Source organism: Oryzias latipes, chromosome 17 (assembly GCF_053564925.1).
Source record: "Oryzias latipes strain Hd-rR chromosome 17, Olatipes_Hd-rR_3.1".
Classification (NCBI taxonomy): Eukaryota; Metazoa; Chordata; class Actinopteri; order Beloniformes; family Adrianichthyidae; genus Oryzias; species Oryzias latipes.
Window position 1 is genome coordinate 36,760,725 of NC_136253.1, and position 21,908 is coordinate 36,782,632.

General features: G+C 44.4%; 1 protein-coding gene across 8 annotated transcripts in view; it reads left to right on the forward strand.

Moving 5' to 3' along the window:
- Positions 1-21,908, forward strand: part of LOC101173688 (protein tyrosine phosphatase receptor type M) — a 301,112-nt gene that overhangs the window by 159,602 nt on the left and 119,602 nt on the right. For all 8 annotated transcript variants that reach the window (XR_013650742.1, XM_078935433.1, XM_078935435.1 and 5 more), the window contains one exon: positions 19,286-19,473. Coding sequence is in view for 7 of the 8 variants with exons in the window: in XM_078935433.1 (XP_078791559.1) it covers positions 19,286-19,473 (188 nt within the window). In the remaining variant the exon portion in view is untranslated. The remainder of the gene's footprint in view (positions 1-19,285; positions 19,474-21,908) is intronic.

Below are 21,908 nucleotides of genomic sequence, written 5' to 3' on the forward strand. Positions count from 1 at the left end.
GGCCCTAAATGTCTAAGGTGCGGTTAAAATTGGCGGGTAGGGTGCCAGGAGGACATCTGCTGCTTGCTGGCAGTGATGTCCAAGCACCCCCCCTACCAAGGACCCTACGTGTCTAAGGTGCAAATAAAACCGAAAGAGGGGGGGCCCACTCCATACGGCAACCATAGGAGGGGGGCCACTCCCAAGTAGCCCCCCCCCAAGGCGCATCGCAGGCTAAACCCCCCACCCCCTCACCCTAATATGAGGTTATATAAGGAAGGGGGTAAGTTGGGGACAGCTGGTAGACTGTCCCCCGGTGGTCAAACAGCCGTCCCCCAGCCCACCCCCAGCAAAGGGGCCAGGGCCACCCAGCCCAGGGGCCCACCCCCGGAGGCGCCGACACCCCAGGCCCGGCACCACCCACCCCACACAGAGAGAGAGGAGCCAGAAAGCGTCGCCCCCCCCCGGAGCAAGCCCAGGCCCCCACCCCCAGACGCCGGCCCTAGAAGAGCTCTGGTCAGGCCTCGACGGGACCGAGGAGGCCAACCGGCCGAGGCAACCACTGATTGCCTCAGCGGAGACCCCGACCCGCTAGCCCCCCCGACCCGTACTAATAATGGCCCCCCCCCTCCCCCCCAGAACGCCCCCCCACAGGACAGGGCCGACAAGCCCCCCACCCCACCCCACCCCAGACCCCGCAGCCGAAGCGAGTGACACCCAGAGCGACCGGGGGCCCCGAGAGGGTTGTCCCGTCCCGTCCCAGAGCCAGGGAAGGGCCGATCCCAGCCCCAGGTGCAGATGGGCAGCCCATCCGGCGCCGCTGGGCCCCCCCCACCCGAGCAGGGCCCCCCGCCAACCCCCCCCAGCACAGGCAAAGGGACCACCCCCCCAAGCCAAGCCAGACCACCACCCCACCCCCCCACCACGCACCCCCACACCCAAGCCCAGAGGACCACGCAGCGCCCCAGCCCGCCCCACCCAGGCACCGGACCCGACCCCCCGACCAACGGAGCCCCCCACCGCCCCCGCCAGGCACCGGAAGCCCCGACCCCCACCCCAAACCACGGCAGAAGGGCAAGGAGCAGCGACGACCAAGCCCTCCACCCCCTAAGTCATGGAGTCAACCACAGGAGACCAGAGAGACTGAATTCTTTCAAAGTTACTTGAGCTTTGGGCTGACATTTTTTCCAAGCTGATATGATCAAACAGCAGATTTCTGTGTTGACTTATGTTTATATTTTTCTTGTTTTTCCAATTTATTAAAATAGTTTTTTTGGCAATACAAAGAGTTATGAAAATGATAGATGCTAATCCTTCTTCTATATCGATGGCACTCATGTCACCAAGCACACAAAGTGACGGTGAGGCAGTGATTGAAACCTTAAGCCAGACTGATAAATCGGCACATACCTGCTGCCAGAGAGCCCTGACAGGAGTGCAGAACCACAGTGCGTGCATGTAGCTGTCGGGTAGATTATTATCACAGTGCTCGCAAATGTCTGAGTTACTGAGACCCATCTTGAACATCCTCTGTCCAGTGTAGTAAATTCTGTGAAGAGTTTTGAGATGGATTAGCTGCAGATTTGGACTTTTTGTCAGTTTAAAGGTGTTTAGACAAAGTTCTGACCAGAAGCTTTCATCTGTGCTGATGCTCAAATCTGCATCCCATTTTTTTGTTGGAAGGGCAATATTGTTATCTAAATTACATAAAAGTTTGTATATTTTAGAGAGAGTTCTATTCATTGAAAAATTAATCAGAGTGGTAACTACATCTGGTAGCTTTAAATCGTCGTCTTTAATTTTATACTTTTTAGTAATAATTGATTTAAGTTGCTGATATTCCAAGAAGTTATTTATTCCATATTTGTCTTGAAGTTCCTGGGGAGTTATGAATCTTCTATCAATAATTACGTGCTCTAGTTGTTTTATGCCCCCTGCTTGCCAAGCTGGGAAGTGAATCATTTTTTTGTTAATAAGGATGTCCGGGTTGTTCCAGATGGGTGTCATTTTGCACGGTTGAATTGATGATTTTGATATTTTGAGAAATTCCCACCAGGCTGTTAAGGTGGCATTTATATTAATGCTTTTGAAACAATCTTGTTTTTTAACTGTTTGGCTAATAAATGGTAGCTGTGACAGGTTGATCTTTCCACATAACACCTGTTCCAAGTCTAACCATGAGTTGGTTTCTGGATTATTTTTTAACCATTTTAAGATATATTGTAATCTATTTGCAAGAAAGTATTTGTGGAAATTAGGTAGTTCTAATCCTCCACAGCTTTTTGCAGATTTTAAAGTTTTTAGACTAATTCTTGCAGGTTTGTTGTTCCATAGAAAGCTTGATATGGATGAGTCTAATGTTTTGAACCATTTTAATGGCGGTTGTGTGGGAATCATTGAGAAGAGATAATTAACTTTGGGTAAGATTTTCATTTTAACCGTGGCTACCTTGCCCATAAGGGACAGAGGCAGGTTGGTCCAGCGTGTTAGATCGTCCTGTATGCTTTTCAGTAATGGGGTGTGGTTTAGCTGCACCAGTTCTGATAGTTTGGGGGAAAAGTAGATACCCAGATATTTGATATTTCCTGTTTTAACTGGAATTGTGAGTCTTTGTTCCATATTCCTGTTGAGTGGTAATAAAACAGACCTATTCCAATTAATGGAATAGTCTGATATGGAGGAGAATTCATTTATGATCATTGCTGTTTCATTTACAGAATGTAAATTCCTTAAAAACAGTAATATGTCATCCGCATAAAGACTAATTTTATGATGGCTGTGTTTGGTTTTTATTCCTATAATGCTCTCATTCTGTCTTATTGCTGCAGCTAAAGGCTCAATGAATATAGCAAAAAGAGAAGGAGAGAGTGGGCAGCCCTGTCTGGTTCCTCTTCCAAGAAAAAACCTGTTTGAAGTCTGTTTATTAGTTCTAACTGATGCATTGGGGTTGTGATATAATATTTTGATCCAATTGATGAATGCTTCTCCAAAACCAAACTTATGGAGGGCAGCAATAAGGAACTTCCAATTAACTCTGTCAAAGGCTTTTTCAGCATCCAGTGATAGTACCGTCATTTCCTGTTTTTTAATGGTGGCAAAGTCTATTATATTAACTAGTCTACGGACATTATCATCCGAGTGTCTGCCTTTGATGAATCCAGTCTGGTCGAAGTGAATTATGTGAGGAGTGATTTTTTCTATTCTCTGTGCTAGTGCTTTGCAGATAATTTTTACATCTGCATTGATTAAAGAAATGGGGCGATAGCTTGAAGGACTAGTGGGATCTTTGTCTGGTTTTAGAAGAAGAATTATGTTGGCTGAGTTCATGTTAGGTGGCATTGATTGGCTCTCATTAATAGATGTGACAGTTTTATAAAATGTTGGTGCCAGTTGTTCCCAGAATTCTTTATAAAACTCAGCAGGAAAGCCATCAGGCCCTGGTGCTTTACCATTGGGCATAAGTAACAGAGCTTCATGAAGTTCAGACAACGAGAACGGAGAGTCTAAGTTTGTTATTTGATCCTCATTTAACCTGGGTAGGTTTACATTATTAAGAAATGAGTCAATACTTTGCTCTGACGGATTGATCTGCGGTGTGTACAGGTTTTTATAAAAGTTTTCAAATTCGTTATTAATTTTGACCGGGTCATGGGTGACATTTCCTGTTTGGTCCATAATAGAGGTGATTGATGATTTTTCTCTGTTAATTTTAAGCTGATTAGCCAGAAATTTGCCAGATTTATTAGAGTTTTCAAATCTTTCAAGTCGTAGCCTTTGTATTTGAAATTGTGTTTGTTTATTAATGATGTCATTTAACTGCAGCTTTAAATTTTTCAGATCTCCCAGAATGTGTTCCTGTGCAGAAGCAGCATAAGCAGTCTCCAGGGTTTTGATTTTATTTTCTAATTCTAATAAATCTGCTTTCTCTTTGCGTTTTTTGTGCGTTGAATAAGAAATGATTTTCCCTCTCATGACTGCCTTTGCTGCTTCCCAAAGAACGCACGGTGGGATGTCTGGAGTATTGTTGAAGTCTAAGAAGGTTGCCCACTCTTTTTTAAAGAATTCAAGAAATTCCTGGTCCTTTAACAGAGACGTATTAAACCTCCAGGTTGTACCAGAGGGTGTGGATTTTTCCCTAGAAATGTTTACAGAGACTGGTGCATGATCACTGATAATAATTGGATGGATATTGGAGCTTTGAATATTTTTTAAAAGAGAGTTACTGATTAATAAATAGTCTAAACGGGAGTGTGAATAGTGAACTGGAGAAAAAAAGGTGAACCCTTTAGTGCTTGGGTGACATGAGCGCCACGCGTCGCAGAGACCCAGATCATTCATGTACTGCTTTAGAATACTTGCAGACCGCCATGTACGCTGGTTTGCTGCTGTGCTGAGTCTGTCAAGTTCAGGGTCCAAAACAAGGTTGAAGTCTCCTCCTATAATGATTGTGGAGTCAGAGTGAACTGAGAGTGAGGTGAAGAATCTGTGAAAGAAGGAAGAGTCGTCAACATTAGGACCATAAATACTCACTATACAATAGTCCTTATTCTGAATGGATATATTAATGATTACAAATCTGCCTTCTGGGTCAGTAACTGTATCCTTATGAGTAAAATTAAGATTTTTATTAATTAAAACAGCAACTCCTCTTTGTTTGGAGTTGTAACTGGCAGAGTATATAACTGGAAATTGTAAGCAGCACATAAGGTGATTCAAAGAATCTGATAAATGGGTCTCCTGCAGTAGAGCTATATCTGCTTTTAGACCATCCAGGTGATTTAACACTTTCAGTCTCTTTGGCTCAGAGCCAAGTCCACGCACATTCCAGCTAACGATGTTAAGACTGTTCATAACTGCTCTGACTGAAAAGGTGTAAAGCTAAGTAGTGCTTGTGTGCCAGTCCGTGTGCGCGTGCCCGCATTGAGAAGCGCTGTGCGCGTGAACGTTTTCTGGTTATGTGAGCTGCGTGTCGCGTGCGTCCTATGAGAGCCTGTGTGAGGTGATTGCAGTATGTCGGCGTGTGTGTGCGGGATCGCATGTGCACGCCCCTGTGTGCGCTTGTGTGTGCGCGCGCCCGTTCCGTGCATAAATAAATACTTACCGAGGATGAGTTGCTTCCAGGTGATTTACATATAATGAGGGGGGAGAGGGGGGGGGGAGAGTAAAGGAAAGAAAAAAAGAGATAGAAGGGAAGACGAAAACAACAACAAAACAACAATAGACACATGAGTTGGACTGAGGTGAAGAAGAAAAAAAAAGACTGTTTTCCTGCGATCGAGGTGTGGATTATTGATGATCCGGTTTTCCATTCATTGAAGTAAGTTTAGCGGGTTTCTTCTGGGCAGCGCAGATGTTCTCAGCGCGGATCTGAAAGCCTTCAGCACAGCCAGGGGGTGATCTCCGGGTCCCGGAACAGCCGGCCGTCCACGTAAAGTTTGTCAACGGCCACAATCGCTCTCGAACCAGCAGCAAGATGCTTCCTCCTCAGCGGGAACAGGATCTTCCTTCTGCGGAGGATTTCTGCCGGGAACTGGTCATTAACGCTGTAATGCGTGCCTCTCAGTTCCCGTCCGCGGCCCTTCACCAACTCCTTCTGTTTGAAATGTTCGAATTTAGCCACAATAGGACGCGGGCGCTGGTGGTCGGACCTTCTTCCTCCGAGGCGGTGGACCCTGTGGAAGGAGATCTTCTGCACCTCCTCCTTGGGGAGCTTCAGGTGGACCTGTAAAAAGGATCTAACGGTGGCCTCGGGGTCTTCTCCTACCTCCTCTGGAACCCCCGCGACCACTAGATTGTCCCTCATGCTCCTCGACTGAAGATCCAGGAGGGTTTCCTTGATGGATCGGTTCTCCTCGGAGAGACGGGCGGTGTCACTGCTCAGGGTCTTCACGGTCTCTCTGAGGGCCTGGTTCTCCGCTGCGAGCTCCCGCACCTGCTGCTGGCTGAATTCCAGAGACTCCCGCAGACCTTGAAATTCTCTATGGAGGATCTCCAGCAGATTGAGGCGGCCATCAAAGCTGGAGAGCTTTTTGTCAATCGAATCCAGGATATCGCTCATTCCGCTGCCTGGAGAGGACACAGCCCCGGGAGAGTCCTCAGGCCGTTCACGCTTGGCGGAGGGGGTGGTGGTGGCGGTTCTGGGCTTCACCATGTTGCAGGTATTAAAACACTCGTCGATGAAATTCTCCAGGTCCTCCAGGCTGACAGAAGCTTAATACTCTTAACAGGTTATGTTAGTTAGCAGGAAATGTTTTAATATGGCGGAAAAATGAAACAAGATCGAAAATGTTTGTTCAAATGCTTACGCGCCGCCAAGTCGACTCACCACACTCGTCTCGCTGGGTCTCGCGATACTACAGCATCACGCGATCGTCCTCGTGCTCTGACTTTTGACACATTACTTGTGAGAAACTTGTATCAAAACTGATCTATGTCCGATATTGGAACAAGGGGGGAGGGGGGAGTCGACCAATCAGAGTGCAGGACTCAGAGGACTTGTAAAGTTCGAAATATATTCAAGGATTCGGACTTCCAGCCACCATAACTCTTCTGATAAATGTTCAAATGTGACAGCAAGTATCTCAATCCTTTTGTATCAACACACAGAGTGATCTACAAATGCATTTCAAAAGAAAAAAAATTTTTTTGCATTTTAATAAGAAGTGATCTCTTTGAGCTGTAAATGGAGACCGACTAAGGGACCGTTAACAAAGTGCAAGCTACGTGAAAACACCATTCTGTAAAAATCTATCAAATTTTCTGTACTGTCTAATCATGACCCAATTTTCCTACTACAACAGAGATTGTCATAAGTTCACTTTGTTTATTTTAAATAATATTTTAAAATTTAAATGTGGATCATGTGAATCAGTCAAAAATGCCCCATAGTTCAAAAGATACTGAAGCTAACAAAGTAATGTTCTGATATAATCTTTGTTGTAGTAGGACAATTGGACCATGATTAGTTGGTACAGAAAGTGTAGTGACAATAGCTTCAAAGCTATTGAGCACCATTATTATGCGTCATATCTCTATTAAAATTGGATAAAATACAGTAAAATAAATATGGACTTTCTCACAAGATATTTATTGTAGCATGAATATGTTGACGAGTCTTCATTACCAGCTCAAATAAGTGTAGAAATGTGTCCTTTTGAGAGATTTTTGACTTTTTCAATATGGTGTTTTCATGGAACTTTCTGTGCTGCATTCTGCCGTTCTCCCATTACTGCAAGGAATAACTTTGATCTCATCAAGTTTAGATCAGTACGATACGAGCAAAACTCGCAATATAAGTGCCAATATTGCGATGACGATACAACTTGCGATTCATGAACAAATAGCAAAACAACCAAAAACATGATTTCCTTTTCACTGCAACTGTTTAATTTAAATAAGAATCAACATAACTTAAATTATACTGTAAGTTACCCTCGTCAACATGGAAGGTATGTAGATGAGGGGAGGCTCCCTCCTTCATGGGGACACCCCTGAGGTTTTTCGTTTTTTCCGAAATCCATTTTTTTGGGAGTTTTTCCTTACCGTGAAGGGGGGTCTAAATGCAGGGATGCCAGTATAGCTTAGTCAGTTTGTTAGTTCAATTTAATATTTTCCTATTGAATTCTATGTATTCATGATCCTTGTGATTTTATGTTTAACATTTTTTTAATTACCGATACAAAGCCCATTGAGACAACTATTGTTGTGAATTTGGGCTATATAAATAAAATTGAATTGAACAGACATAAAGAGCTTTATCCGATTGGTCAGATGCATAAAGGGATTTAATTAGTTCATTAAATACTTCAAGGTGCCATAAGATTGTTTTAACACATTTAAGGTTACCATTTATTGCAATTTTTACCAACTTTTGCGATATGCGTATTGCACAGCTTGATATCGCGGTAACGATAAATTAGCGATTTATTGTGCAGGTCTAATCAAGTTCATAAGAGTGGCTTAGTGCTGGACCCTGAGGAGGACAGCTGTGTGCAGATGCAACTAGGAACATCCCCGGGCTTAGTGGAGGGTCTATGCAATCGCTAAACATCTTATTCTGCTTTCTGCTGTTATGCACACACGCAAAAAATGTCTGTCCTAAATGGTAGGAGTGTATTTGAGAGTAGGCATGGGAAAAGTTATACCTCATAGCCCAGGGTACGAGAAATTGTCGATGCAATAAAAAAGTAAAATTAAACAAAGATGGAAATTCCGTCACAACTCAAATCAACACCATATAATACAGTCCTGGCGATAACCTGCTTGTTCAAGGTTACTCCTAGTTAAACCAAGTGTCTTCATAACCCATCATATTGAAAACTACGGAGCCCGTGTCATGACATTAAAAAATAAAACTATATCTCGTTCCGACAGATTAATATCTTGTTCCCACAAATTAATATCTTGTTCGCACGAAATAATATTCCGTTGCCTTGAAATACTATTTCATTCCCTCCAAATAATGAATTCGTTCAAACGAAATAATTAATTTGTGCGAAAGCAATAATTATTCACGTCATAAGTCATTCATAAACACGGATATGCTCTCCGTCCGGCTGCAAAAGCCGCTTTCAGCGGTAACTTCCATGTCTCTGTGACCCACATTGGTTCACGAAAGGAAAAGTAAAACAAGAATTATCAATTTATTATTGTCTCAGTGAATATAAGAAAAATATCACAAGATTTATGATACCTAAGCTGCTTTGCCAAATGATTCAGCGGACATAACTCCTAGCTCTGCCGCGTAGCTCTTTTGCTTTTCATGCCGGCATTCGGGCAGCTGGCTGGCCGGTAGACAGACAGCAGCTGATACTGTAGTTTAGGGTCGAATAGGAATAATAATATTCAGGACATGTCTTTTATTAACATACTCTTTAGCAGTCGCTTTAGATTGGAAGGCTAGTAGGCTACATGCTAACTAGCCGATCATTTATCCTGTTATTCACATGATAGATTTACAGCAGATACCTTCACATTTCTGTCTGTGTGTGTCTCATTACATTGTATTGAAGACCCAGGATGTTTAGAGATCAGATTTATTTATTTTAAAAAGCATAAAATAATCGGTAATGATGTTCATTCACATGATCCTGGTCTCTTTGAATGAAAAAAATGTAATTTTAACAATAACGTTTAACAATAATTCATACTTTCTTTCCTTTCTTTTTGTAGCATTGATTGATTTTATTTAGTCAGATTTTTAAATTTAAAGCTGAGGATCTCTTGAAACTGTAAATAAGTTAATCTGCTGACATAAAATCTACAGGCCTGTGTGTGATCTGTTAATCCTTCGGAGCAAAATATTGGTAAAAAGTTTGATTTAAAATATTTAAAGCACATATATTATTTTATGCAGCACAAGTGTTTTGGATTAGATGAACAGCAATAATAAGCAAAATAATGATGGATCACCAAAGGAACCTCGATGTATTTAACAGAAAAAGCATTTTTAACTTTTATGTTAATTTTCACACTGTCTTATTGTTAAGGACTTGTGTGTCTTTGTCCAAAGTAAAAAACAAAAATATCAAAATCATCAATTCATCCGTGCAAAATGACACCCATCTGGAACAACCCAGACATCCTCATAAACAAAAAAATTATCCACTTCCCAGCTTGGCAAGCGGGGGGCATAAAACAACTAGAGCACATAATTATTGATAGAAGATTCATAACTCCCCAGGAACTTCAAGACAAACATGGAATATATAACTTCTTGGAATATCAGCAACTTAAATCAATTATTACTAAAAAGTTTAAATACAGAGACAACGATTTAAAGCTACCAGATGTAGTTACCACTCTGATCAATTTCTCAATGAATAAAACTCTCTCCAAAATATACAAACTTTTATGTAATTTAGATAACAATATTTCACTTCCGACAACAAAATGGGATGCGGATTTGAGCATCAGCACAGATGAAAGTTTTTGGTCAGAACTTTGTCTAAACATCTTTAAAATGACAAAAAATCCAAATCTGCAGCTAATCCATTTCAAAACTCTTCACAGAATTTACTACACTGGACAGAGGATGTTCAAGATGGGTCTCAGTAACTCAGACATTTGTCAGCACTGTGACAGTAATCTACCCGACAATTACATGCATGCACTATGGTTCTGCACGCCTGTCCAGGCTCTCTGGCAGCAGGTATGTGCCGATCTATCAGTCTGGCTTAAGGTTTCAATCACAGCTTCACCGTCACTTTGTGTGCTTGGTGACATGAGTGCCATCGATGTAGAAGGAGGATTAGGCTCTATCATTTTCATAACTCTTTGCATTGCTAAAAAAACTATTTTAATAAATTGGAAAAGCAAAAAAAATATAAATATAAGTCAACACAGAAATCTGCTGCTTGATCATATCAGCTTGGAAAAAATGTCAGCCCAAAGTTCAAGTAACTTTGAAAGAATTCGGTCTCTCTGGTCTCCCATAGCTAACTCCATGACTTAGGGGGTGGGGGGGGCCTGGTCGTCGCTGCTCCTTGCCCTTCTGCCGTGGGCCGGGGTGGGGGTCGGGGCCTCCGGTGCCTGGCGGGGGGTGGTGGGGGCTCCGTTGGTCGGGGAGTCGGGTCCGGCGCCTGGGTGGGGCGGGCTGGGGCGCTGCGTGGTCCTCTGGGCTTGGGTGTGGGGGTGCGTTGTGGGGGGGGTGGGTGGTGGTGGCGGTCTGGCTTGGCTTGGGGGGGTGGTCCCTTTGCCTGTGCTGGGGGGGGTTGGCGGGGGGCGCTGCTCGGGGGGGGGGGGGCCAGCGGCGCTGGATGGGCTTCCCATCTACACCTGGGGCTGGGATCGGCCCTTCCCTGGCTCTGGGGCGGGACGGGACAACCCTCTTGGGGCCCCCGGTCGCTCTGGGTGTCATCCGCTTCGGCTGCGGGGTCTGGGGTGGGGGGTCTTGTCGGCCCTGTCCTGTGGGGGGGCATTCTGGGGGAGGGGGGGGGGGCACTATTGGTACGGGGCAGGGGGGGTTGACGGGTCGGGGTCTCCGCTGAGGCCATCGGCGGTTTCCCCGGCCGGTTGGCTGCCTCGGTCCCGTCGGGGCCTGACCAGAGCTCTTCTAGGGCCGGTGTTTGGGGGTGGGGGCCTGGGCTTGCTCCGGGGGGGGGCGGCGCTTTCTGGCTCCTCTCTCACTGTGTGGGGGGGTGGTGGTGCTGGGCCTGGGGTGTCGGCGCCTCCGGGGGTGGTGCCCCTGGGCTCGGTGGGCCTGGCCCCCTTGCTGGGGGGGGGGGTGGCTGTTTGACCACCGGGGGACAGTCTATCAGCTGTCCCCAACTTACCCCCTTCCTCATATAACCTCATAATAGGGTGAGGGGACGGGGGGCTTAGCCTGCGATGAGCCTTGGGGGGGGGGGTTTACTAGGCAGTGGCCCCCTCCTATGGTTGCCGTATGGAGTGGGCCCCCCCTCTTTCGGTTTTATTTGCACTTTAGACATGTAGGGCCCTTGGTAGGGGGGGTGCTTGGACATCACTGCCAGCAAGCAGCAGATGTCCTCCTAGCACCCTACCCGCCAATTTTAACCGCACCTTAGACATTTAGGGCCCCTTGGTGGGGAGGGTGAGGGGACGTCACTGTGAGTAATCAGAAGATGTCCCCTTAGTGCCCTACCTGCCAATTTTAACTGCACCCCCCTTAGTACACACACCCCTCCCCCCTTAATATATACATCCCAACATAAACACACACACATGCAAACACACACCCTTTCAAACACACATACACGCACACACATGTTGCAAGGAAGGTGGGACCTGGGTCCATCTGTCCCCTGCCTCTTCCCTGGTGGGGGGTACGGGCCCCTTTGCAACGGCGGCTGTGTCCCCGGGGTGCCGGCTTCCTGGGCCCGGCGGTGCTCTCTCCGCGCGGTGGGGGGGTTCACATTACATCTGAGCCGGGGGTGTCTGGTCCCTGGGGGGTGGGTTCTGGTCCTTGCTCCTGGGTGCTGGGCCCCGCCAAATTTCCAACTGTGGCCGAGCCTGGTCGGGCCATATTTACAACACCCCTTGTGGGCCCTCTTTTTTTCCCCGGGGTTCCCCCCCTCCTGGGCGGGGGCGGCGGGCCCCCTGCCTCGCTCCTCCCTGGACCAACCGTGGGCCGGGCGGGTGGCTGCCTGGAGTGCGGGGCGGGTCTCCCTTGGGGTGTCCTGGCTCGTACCTGGGGTTGGGGCGGGGGGATGCCCGGAACTCCTGGGTGGTGGTGGGGTGCTCGTTTGGGGAGGTGGGCGTCCTTCTCTGGTGGGGCCCTGCGTTGGGTTCTCCCGGCGCGGCGGGGGGGCTGCTCTCCTGGTTGGGCTGGGGCGGCGCTCTCCTTCCCTCCGTGCCTCCCTGGCCTCTGGCTCTGGGGGCCTTGCGGCGGCCCTGCTGGCCCTGGCCTGGGTGGTGGGCTTGGTCGCCCGGGCGGCGGTTGTTCCCTGCCGGTTCCCGTGTGGCGTTGGGGGGATTCCGGCTGCCGATGCTGCTGCGGTGGGGGTCTTGGGGTGGGGATGGCTGGGCACTCTCCCTCCTTCTTTTCACATTCCACCATCCATTTTAGAAGAACATAAACACTCACCTGAGCACTGGTGTTAGCTCACCTTTGCACTAACAGTTTGCATGACTGAATGACTGAAATATTTCACACTAGTTGGTTTTAAGGCATAAGTATGCGTGTGAACACTATCTGTTTTGTGTACATGTCGACAGGTGGACATTTTTGCAGCTAGCAGGTGTGTTTATAACATTTGAGTGTGTGTGTGGACAGGCCCCGCCCTTTTTGTACTACATTTGAACCTTACCATAATGATTAACAACCAGTAAACTTGTTGCTTTATGCTGCTTCATGGTCTTACTCCCCTTCCCCTCCTATTATCACCCCCTACCCCCCCCTCTCTCTAACGTCCCTCTCTCTTCTTCCCCTCTTTCCTTTTCCGTCCGGTCCAACACCAAAGATTTTCAAACATGATTGAAATCAATAAAGTTTGGCCTCAATTACAAAAGGGGTTTATTCAGACATACCTTTGGTTTGTCTGAAGATTAATAACCCCTCTTGTTGAAGTAAAATATGTCCAACACAAGAGGCCCTCAGCTCTCATCTGTCTGCCCAGCTGTTGGACAGGACAAGTTAAAAAATAAAAAATAAAAACCTCATGATATAATGCTAGTTTCACTTCATTTTTCAACATTTATTGATGAAAATCAAACAATAGTTCAGATATAAATCTGCATTGTAATACAATGTAACCTCCGGCCGGACACAGTCGGAGCTCTGACGTTTTTTTCTGCTGCAGACACTTTAAATACGCCAATTGCTACACTAACATAAATAAATAAAAACCCTGTTTTATTCAATTCAATTCAATTCAATTTTATTTGTATAGCCCAAAATCACAACAACAGTCGTCTCGATGGGCTTCGAAGTAAAACATGAACTCAAAAGGATCATGAATACAAAGAGTTCAATAGGAAAATGCTAAAATGAACTAACAAACTGACTAAGCCAAGGGTCAGCAACCCATGGCTACGGAGGCCCATGTGGCTCTTTCATCCTTCTGTTGTGGCTCCCTGTAACTTTGGAAAATAATGAGTATTTTATAATAATTAAATTTTATTTTAGTTTGTTCATTTTTCATGGCATTTCAAAGGCGCTGCTGGCTCCGCACAAAGCGGGTGCGACGTAAAAAACAGCTTCGTAATGAGCTTGTATTTATCGGGCGAGACCTGCAGAGCTTATAGCAGGAGGAGACGCGCTCCGATCTTCTGCCGTGAACTTGACGTGCTGCGGGGCAGAGACCAACTCACTGATGACAGAGTTCGCGCCAGCGTTGCCAGATAGTCACAGGTTTCCAGCCGAAAAGTCATCTGAAAACCGCCAGACCCAGCCAAAAACCGGCCAACACAGCTTTTGTTGATGTTTTTTTTCGTACTGGACTGATAAAATAAAAGATTTTTCTAAATAAAAGATAGTTCAGACTAATAATAAAATGTTTAAAATATTGAATATTTCTTCAGCGGGCCGCCTTCTTCCATTCATTTGCTTAACCCGCTCTATCCCCGCTATAACCTGCGTCCGGCTCTTTCATCCTTGTGCTGCGCTGGAGCGCCCCGCCTACCGTATTTTGCGCTTTCTGTGTCGGACACACTGAGGAGCGCGGGGGAAACAACTCTCAGCTACAGAGGATGTGAACAGGTGAACAGGTAGAGAGGAAAAGCAGGTGGAGAGGCGGAGGAGGGGCTTTGGCATCAAACTCTGTCAGAGAGATGCAAACACGGGCGTCAGATTGAGACGCAGCTTTCCCTGCAGGAGTTGAAGCAGAGACTTTCTCTGGGATGATTTTATGAACTCAAACATGGAAACATGATTACCAAGTAGAACTCTTCAAAATAATAAACCTGATCTCCACATTCTCAGTGTCTACCATGCATTGACAAACACATCGCTCCATGCAGCGATCAGAGCAGAACCAGTAACTCCTCCCACACGCGGCCGCGGTATCATCCTTTAAAGAACATAATGTGCATTTGCAGCGACGTATGCTTCAGACGATGTCCGATTGGCCAATCTACATGTCAATCAAGCCCCGTACTTCTCAGTGAGGATTTTGATTGGCTGGTGGATTTTAAAGAAGTACTTTTTTTTTTAAATCTTTTCTGGCCTGCGATCTACACTCATGTCATTGAAGATCGACCGGTCGATCGCGATCGACGTAATGAGCACCTTTGAATAATATATACATGCATAAAATATATAATGATGTCAAAACGGGTTGTGGCTGCGGGTGCTTTTTTTTTTATTAGGGGTGGTCCCAAATGGCTCTTTGAGTAAAAAAGGTTGCCGACCCCTGGACTAAGCTATACTGGCATCCCTGCCCTTAGACCCCCCTTCTCTGTAAGGAAAAACTCCTAAAAAACCGGATTCCGGAAAAACGAAGAAACCTCAGGGGTGTCCACATGAAGGAGGGATCCTCCCCCAGGACGGACAGGCGATTTACCAGAACTCTTAGAGAAGAATTAACTTATCTAAATCTACAACTACATATATAAAGTCCAGCAGACGAGCTTCATCCAGCCGTGGTTGGGGGGACAGTCGGGGGCGCGAGCCGCGCCGGAGACCGGATCCACAGCCAGGTGTAGGAGCAGGAGCAGAGGCGAGGTACTCGGTCAGGAACAGGAGCACGGATGAGCCAACTAAATTCATCATTTAGTTCTCCATGCCTCTGTTTGCTGCAGTGATTCATGTATTGTCCCTCTTTCCCCTCCTGGGGAGTGGGAGTGCTCCCAGATTCCAGTTGGTTCATCCGTGCTCCTGTTCCTGACCGAGTACCTCGCCTCTGCTCCTGCTCCTACACCTGGCTGTGGTTCCTGTCTCCGGCTCGACTCGCGCCTTTGAGAGCCGAATGGATGGTGAACACGGCGGGAGGACCGCCCCAAGCAAGACGAGTCGTGTTTCGCATTTGCAGCAATCGGAAAGAAAATGCGTCATGTAAACACACCGTTCGGAATACTCTGCCCCGGTCAGACTTGTTCGGATCAGAATTTCTTTCCGATCGAGATAGGTGGGTTATAACGATCGTTTATCCGATCGTGGAGCATGTAAACGGTTCATTCCGATCGTGTGTCACTACTGCTCTGGTTTACGTCATGCATAGATGGTGTTTTGCTGAGAGAAAGCATTGGAGCTCATACGGGACCAACCAGCCGCTCCGCTCTCGCCCCGCTGGCTCTCCCCTCTCTTTCACCCCTCACGAGGGAGATGCGGGGGGGATGCGTGCCCACTGACTTCTGGACCCGGCATCAACCGAACTCTGCGTTCGGGCTCCGGTGCCAGTGGACCGAGTGAACCTCTCTGAGCACAGCAGCTAGATTTATTAATGTGTTTGAGGGGAGGGTGCTTTGTTACGTGTGTGTTTTGTTGTTTTGTTATGTGTGAGAATTCGGACTGCGAGCCGAACCGCCGCTCTGGGTTAGCGGCGGCCGGACTCGCGAGGGCAGAGCAGAGCACACAGTGTGTGTGAGCTTAGAGCAGAAATGCCGCTCAGTCCTTAAAAACTGTTCAAAAAAAATCACACGGAACTGTGTTTACAGTTGTGCCCCGACAAATTAAAGGCTGATGTTATTCCCAGACATTTACGTTCAGCCAGGATGCAGATTGCAGCGTTTCCCGCATGGTTTGTCCTGGATTTTGTGTCCATCGAAAGGCTAATGTTGTTAGCTTGTGTTGTTATCCTATCCTAACACTGGGTTCTTCTTCCAGCTCCGTACTTCTTCCACAAAAAAAGCACTGACCACACGGATTAAATATAAAATGATGAGCGGACCGGCACTACATAATATTCATAACATTAATAAAAGCACGTTTGGAAGATCGCCTCGTATATTACCGAGCTGCTGCATAATATATGTGACACACTGACAGCAAAGGTTTGTTTACAACAGGACACATTTCCCTTCCCGTATTTTCAACACTATATTTTTTCGACACGATATTTTGCCCATGTAACCACGCACTGGTCGGCAATCCTGTAGATGTCGTTCACGTCGATTTTCGGGAGACCTTGTAGACAGCGGGTGAAATATGCCATCTTTCGCAATCAAAATCTGCCGTGTCGCTGTTATAAAAGTCGCAAACCGGAAATGGTCAGCCTCACACTCAAGGCGGCGGAAGTAGAACTCCTTAGTTACGTGCACGGAGCCTATTGTAAACTGATAGTGGCGCAGATTTTGTTTCCCTCCAAGCACGGCAACTACTACGTGCCCCCCCCTCGCATCGCCCCCAAAAAGAACTGGTCTAATGAAACTTTTTTTTTATACTTAAATATTTGTCTGTGAGCCAGATGTGGCCATCACAAGAGCCGGATATGGAGATTGAAATTGAAAGCAAAAAATAAGCAGATATTTAATATTTTCATTTACAACTCAGAAAGTTTTGTGTGCAACATGATGACATAAATATCCTTACTTACTTTATAATGAATAATTGACATCCACTTGGCAGTCAGGCAGCTTCAGAACAAAGGAAAGGAAAACTTTCAGGTAAATAAATCAAATGAAAACAATAAATTAATAGAGTTCCTAAAGCTTTATACGAAACAATAGTAACAATAATTGCTAATTCTTAAAGGACACTAGAGGTTTTCTGATAAATAGTGTGGTCTACGCAAATATGAATTTAGTGCATTTAGCACTGTGTGCATATATATATAAATATATATATGTGTGTGTGTGTGTGTGTGTGTGTATGTATTTGTATGTATGTGTGTGTGTGTGTATATATATTTATATATATATATATATATATATATATATATATATATATATATATATATATATATATATATATACACAGTGAGGTCAATAAGTTCTTCCACTTAGAAAACATGGAGGAGTCTAAAATTTTCATCATAGCTGCATTTCCTCAGTGACAGACAGAATCTGAAGAAACATTTAGAAATCATGTTGTACGATTTTTTTTAACAATTTATTTGTATATCACTGTGACAAATAAGTATTTGATCACTTGAGTTAAACAACTTTAATATTTGGTACAGAAGCCTTTGTTAACAATTCCAGAGGTCAAACGGTTCCTGTAGTTCTTCACTAGGTTTCTACTCACTACAGCAGGGATTTTGGCCCACTCCTCCATACAGATCTTTTCTAGATCTGTCAGGGTTTGGGGCTGTCGCTGAGCAACACGGAGTTTCAGCTCCCTCCAAAGATTCTCTATTGGATTACAAGTCTACAATTTTTACAGTTTACAGGTCTACAATTTTGTCTCTTGTGTCTTTTGACAGCTTTTTGGTTTTGCCCATGTTGGTAGTTAGACTTCTGACTGATTGTGGGGGGGCACAGGTGCCTTTATGCAGGCTAACCACCTCAAACAGGTGCCACTAATTTAGAATCATGAGCAGAGTGGAGTTTGACTATTTAAAAGCAGAACAGCAGGTCTTTGCTGCTCAGAAATCTATCTGATCATCAAGTGATCAAATACTTTTTTGTCACAATAATTTACAAATAAATTGTTTTAAAAAATCATACAACGTGATTTCTGAATGCTTCTTCAGATTCTGTCTCTCACTGTGGAAATGCAACTATGATGAAAATTTTATACCCCTCAATGTTTTCTGAATGGGAGAACCCGCTAAACTCACTTGCTGACCTCACAGTATATGTGTATATATGTGTATGTATTTGTGCATGCATTTGTGCATGTGTTCAGAAACTGATAGAGAAAGCTGAATAATTTATTATAAAACACTAAAACCTGATTTGATCAATGAATGTGGAAAAATCTCTTGATCCTGTTGTACTCAGGAAGATTAAAGAGTATCTTCCAAGTCAACAATTGTACAAGGTGACAGGCCCTGTGACATATTGTATTTGATAATGAAAATCAGTGAGTCAGTATAAGAACTTAGAAAAAGAATGTTAAAATTCTTTCTTTTTTCTAAAGCTGTTTTGTCAGTTATTTTCTGACAATGTATGTAAACCATGACCTCCACACAAAAGTCAGTTTAATTTTTATTTTATCTTAAATTTAATATTTTAACAAAGATAATGTTAAACGCAGAGCAGCCTAAAGCCACATTTGCTATCTCTGTGGGACAAAAAAGCATCACTGCACATTCTCAACTTGTCTACAAAACGAAATAACTAACGGCTCTATTTGCTGATTTGGGCCAAAACAGACAATAACATTTCTATACCTTATAGTATGTAAGCAAAACAAAAAAAAAAAGCTAACATTTGTCTGCAGAAGAAACAATGCTGACATCTTTTTAATTAGAGTTGGTGACTTTACTGTGGCCAAATGGTCATTGTCCTTACATACTGTACTATGAGGTGCAGGTTGGATTAAGCAGATCACATATTTTATTTACATTAAAAGGAAGAGAAAACAGATTTTTCACAAGTCATCCCTTACTCTCTTTGAATCTACAAGGATTGTTTTGTTTATCTCAACACTCTGACCTAATGTTTTTTGATCAGGCCCTGATTTCTTCCGTGCTTTTAGCATCCTGTAGAAGTAGGTCAGTTACAGCAGGTTGACTGTTTTAGTTCAGTGTTTACAACTCTAAATTCTTCAGTACTCTAGCCAGTTTTGAATCAACTGGTCTGCTGAGGAGTTTAGGTTAGAGCACTACTTTCTGCATTCTCAAGGACATAAATGCATCTGCTTAAAAAAGCATTTGTTTCCTAATAAAGCCTGATGTGGCCCCAGCCCAACTCAGCTCATCTCATTACTTCTATGATTAATGCCCCTTGACTCAATGTCAGACTCACCCTTAAGTGTTGTCTTTGCTGTTTAATGGTTACATGCTTTTTTTCTTCTCCATGAAAGGAAATTGGCAAAGAAGCGTAAAGAGACCCTGAACAGCACTCGCCAAGAGATGACTGTGATGGTCAACTCGATGGACAAGAGCTACACAGAGCAGGGTACCAACTGTGATGAAGTGTTGTCCTTCATGGACACACACAACCACACACTTAACACCCAGAGCGAATGTGCGCTCACGCTCAATGGCGGAGGTAAGAGCCTGTTGTACTCACACTTTTGCACAGATGCATAAGCTGAAAAGACGAAATAATTTTTTAACATGTTATTAACATTAATCATTTTTACTTAAAATGTCTTTAATTTGTTTGTAGGACTAAAATCCATCTTTAATTTGAAAACAAAGGCTTAGATTTTTTGTTGTTGTTGTTTTCCCTTTTTCCACCTTTCTTTTTCTTGAAATAAATAAAAAGAAATTCCGTACTTTTTTCACCTTCCCATTATTTTCAGGTTTATTACATACAAACATCAAAGGTTGATGTCCAAGTCTCTAGCTCTCTTGTCTTTCCCTAAAAGGGACTCTGCTGTTGTGAAAACCATTTTGTAAAAACTCCTTAATCTGCAAGTACCGGTAATCTGGCAATCAGATATTGTTGATAAAGACATTTTTAAAATCCCAAACTAGACTCCAAATCTAATCAGTAAGCGTCAGGAGCCCCACGGAGTCTGTTACAAGTATCAGTGTAGCCCATACTACATACAATTGATTTTTGTCTTACCAGGTAAATACTTTTTTAATGGGCAACTGAGCCAAATCTGAATCCAGGACACGACCCGTTTTAATCCCAGTCAAAAGCACCAGATTAAAACCCACAGCAGTTTTTTATCTCTGCAGGGGGTGAGCCCCGAAAGGGCTATGACCTTGGTTAACTGTCTGCTGGTGTAGAACTTCAAATCTGGCCCTCTAAAAAAGATTTAAATATGTCACTTCTTTATCCCTTTGAGGAGGAGATGCCCTCTGTGTCTGCCTCCCCCACACAGGTTTTATTGAAGTTATTTATTTGATTGAGACAATTCACACTAATGACCATCTGTTTAGACAGCGGTAAATGTCGGTATGCTGGATTACGTTTTTCTAAATTACATCCTTAGACTCTAGACAGGTTAGCATTGGAACATAATGAGGCATTGGATGAAAATCAGTGACGTGGAGTCAGATGAGGCAAGTGAGGCACAGCCTCACCTGTCATGATCGTGATAAAATGGAAAAAGGTAATTTAATAAATATTATTTTCCACTGATCTGTGTTAAAGATAGATTTTCAGTCAACTCGAAACGTTTTCCGCAGTTTCTGAGGTAAAAAATTGCCTAATTTAAGTGTTGCGCGATCACAGACGGAGCGGAAACTCCTGGTGAGGCTCTGAAGTGCTGTGCCTCATGTCTGACTGCAGGACTCAATGTTAACAGAGACGTGCGATGAGAATGCTGCTATAAGCATGCAGAAACGCAGCAGATTAGACTGGCCTCACCAGCAGGGGGCAGACGTGAGCTGGCAGCTGCTTTGTAGCTACACTGCTGCCGCAGAAACAGACTAGGAACGTTTTTCTCCATTGAGAGCGAGAGACTCATATAAAATAAAGGAAAATAAGGAGGACTTTTCCAACAGATCATAGAGCTTTTTGTGGAGAAGGGTTGGCGCATGGACTCATAAAATAAAACAAACATGGTTTTTAATTTTTGTTTTATAAAAATAACATGGGAGTAAGTGGGAAAAAAATTAAGTAAAACTAAATTGTAGGCCTAAATTTTTTATTTTTATGATAATTTTCACAGACATCATTTGATAACATTAAAGCACCAGAATTAGAAGTTGGAAAAATACCAGAAATAGTTACTGAGGGTCATATGTGTGCTGAACACATCTGTATACTTTAATTTGTTTACAGTACATGTATACATAATAATGAAAAAATAGTGTGTGTACATGAATAATGTATACACAAGAAGAGTGTTCTATCCTTGGCTATGACAGAAATATTCTCTGTAGGACAAATATGTTCTTGTGTGTATCTTATATGCTGTTTTCCTCCTGTTAAATGAACGGTAAAATATACAGTTAAATCTGACTGAACTGATGAAAATAGATACACATCGAAAAGGCAGTGCATTAATAAGCGGGTTAGCTGTTCTAGATTGTAGTGGGTTTTTGCAGAAAGAGCATTTGGTCCAATGGCTTTTTTTCACAGTGGTTTCAGATTTCTTGTCTTTAAGATCATGGGTGTTCCTCGAATCGTTCATGGTGTGAATCATGTGTCACATACAAATGCACTATATTTAAAGTAAGGTTTATCTAAATGATGGGAACTAGTGAAACAGCACTCATCATTTTTGCCTATGCTGGGGGGAGGGTGGCTGGAGGGGGCTACCGTGGGGTTGGGGGTGTGTCTGCGCTGGATGTGCTTCCATCCACTCACTCCTTCCCTAGCTCTGGGACAGGGCGGGGCAACTCTCTTGGGGTTGTTTTGGGAGACAACTATCATTGCCGCAGGGTCTGGGGTGGTGGGCAGGAAAGCTGGTTGGCCTTGTCAGGGAGGGGCTTCCTAGGAGAGGGGCAGGGTCTACTATCAGTACGGGACCTTTGAGGTTTGGCGGGTTGGGGTCTCCGCTGAGGCAATCAGTGGTTGCTGTT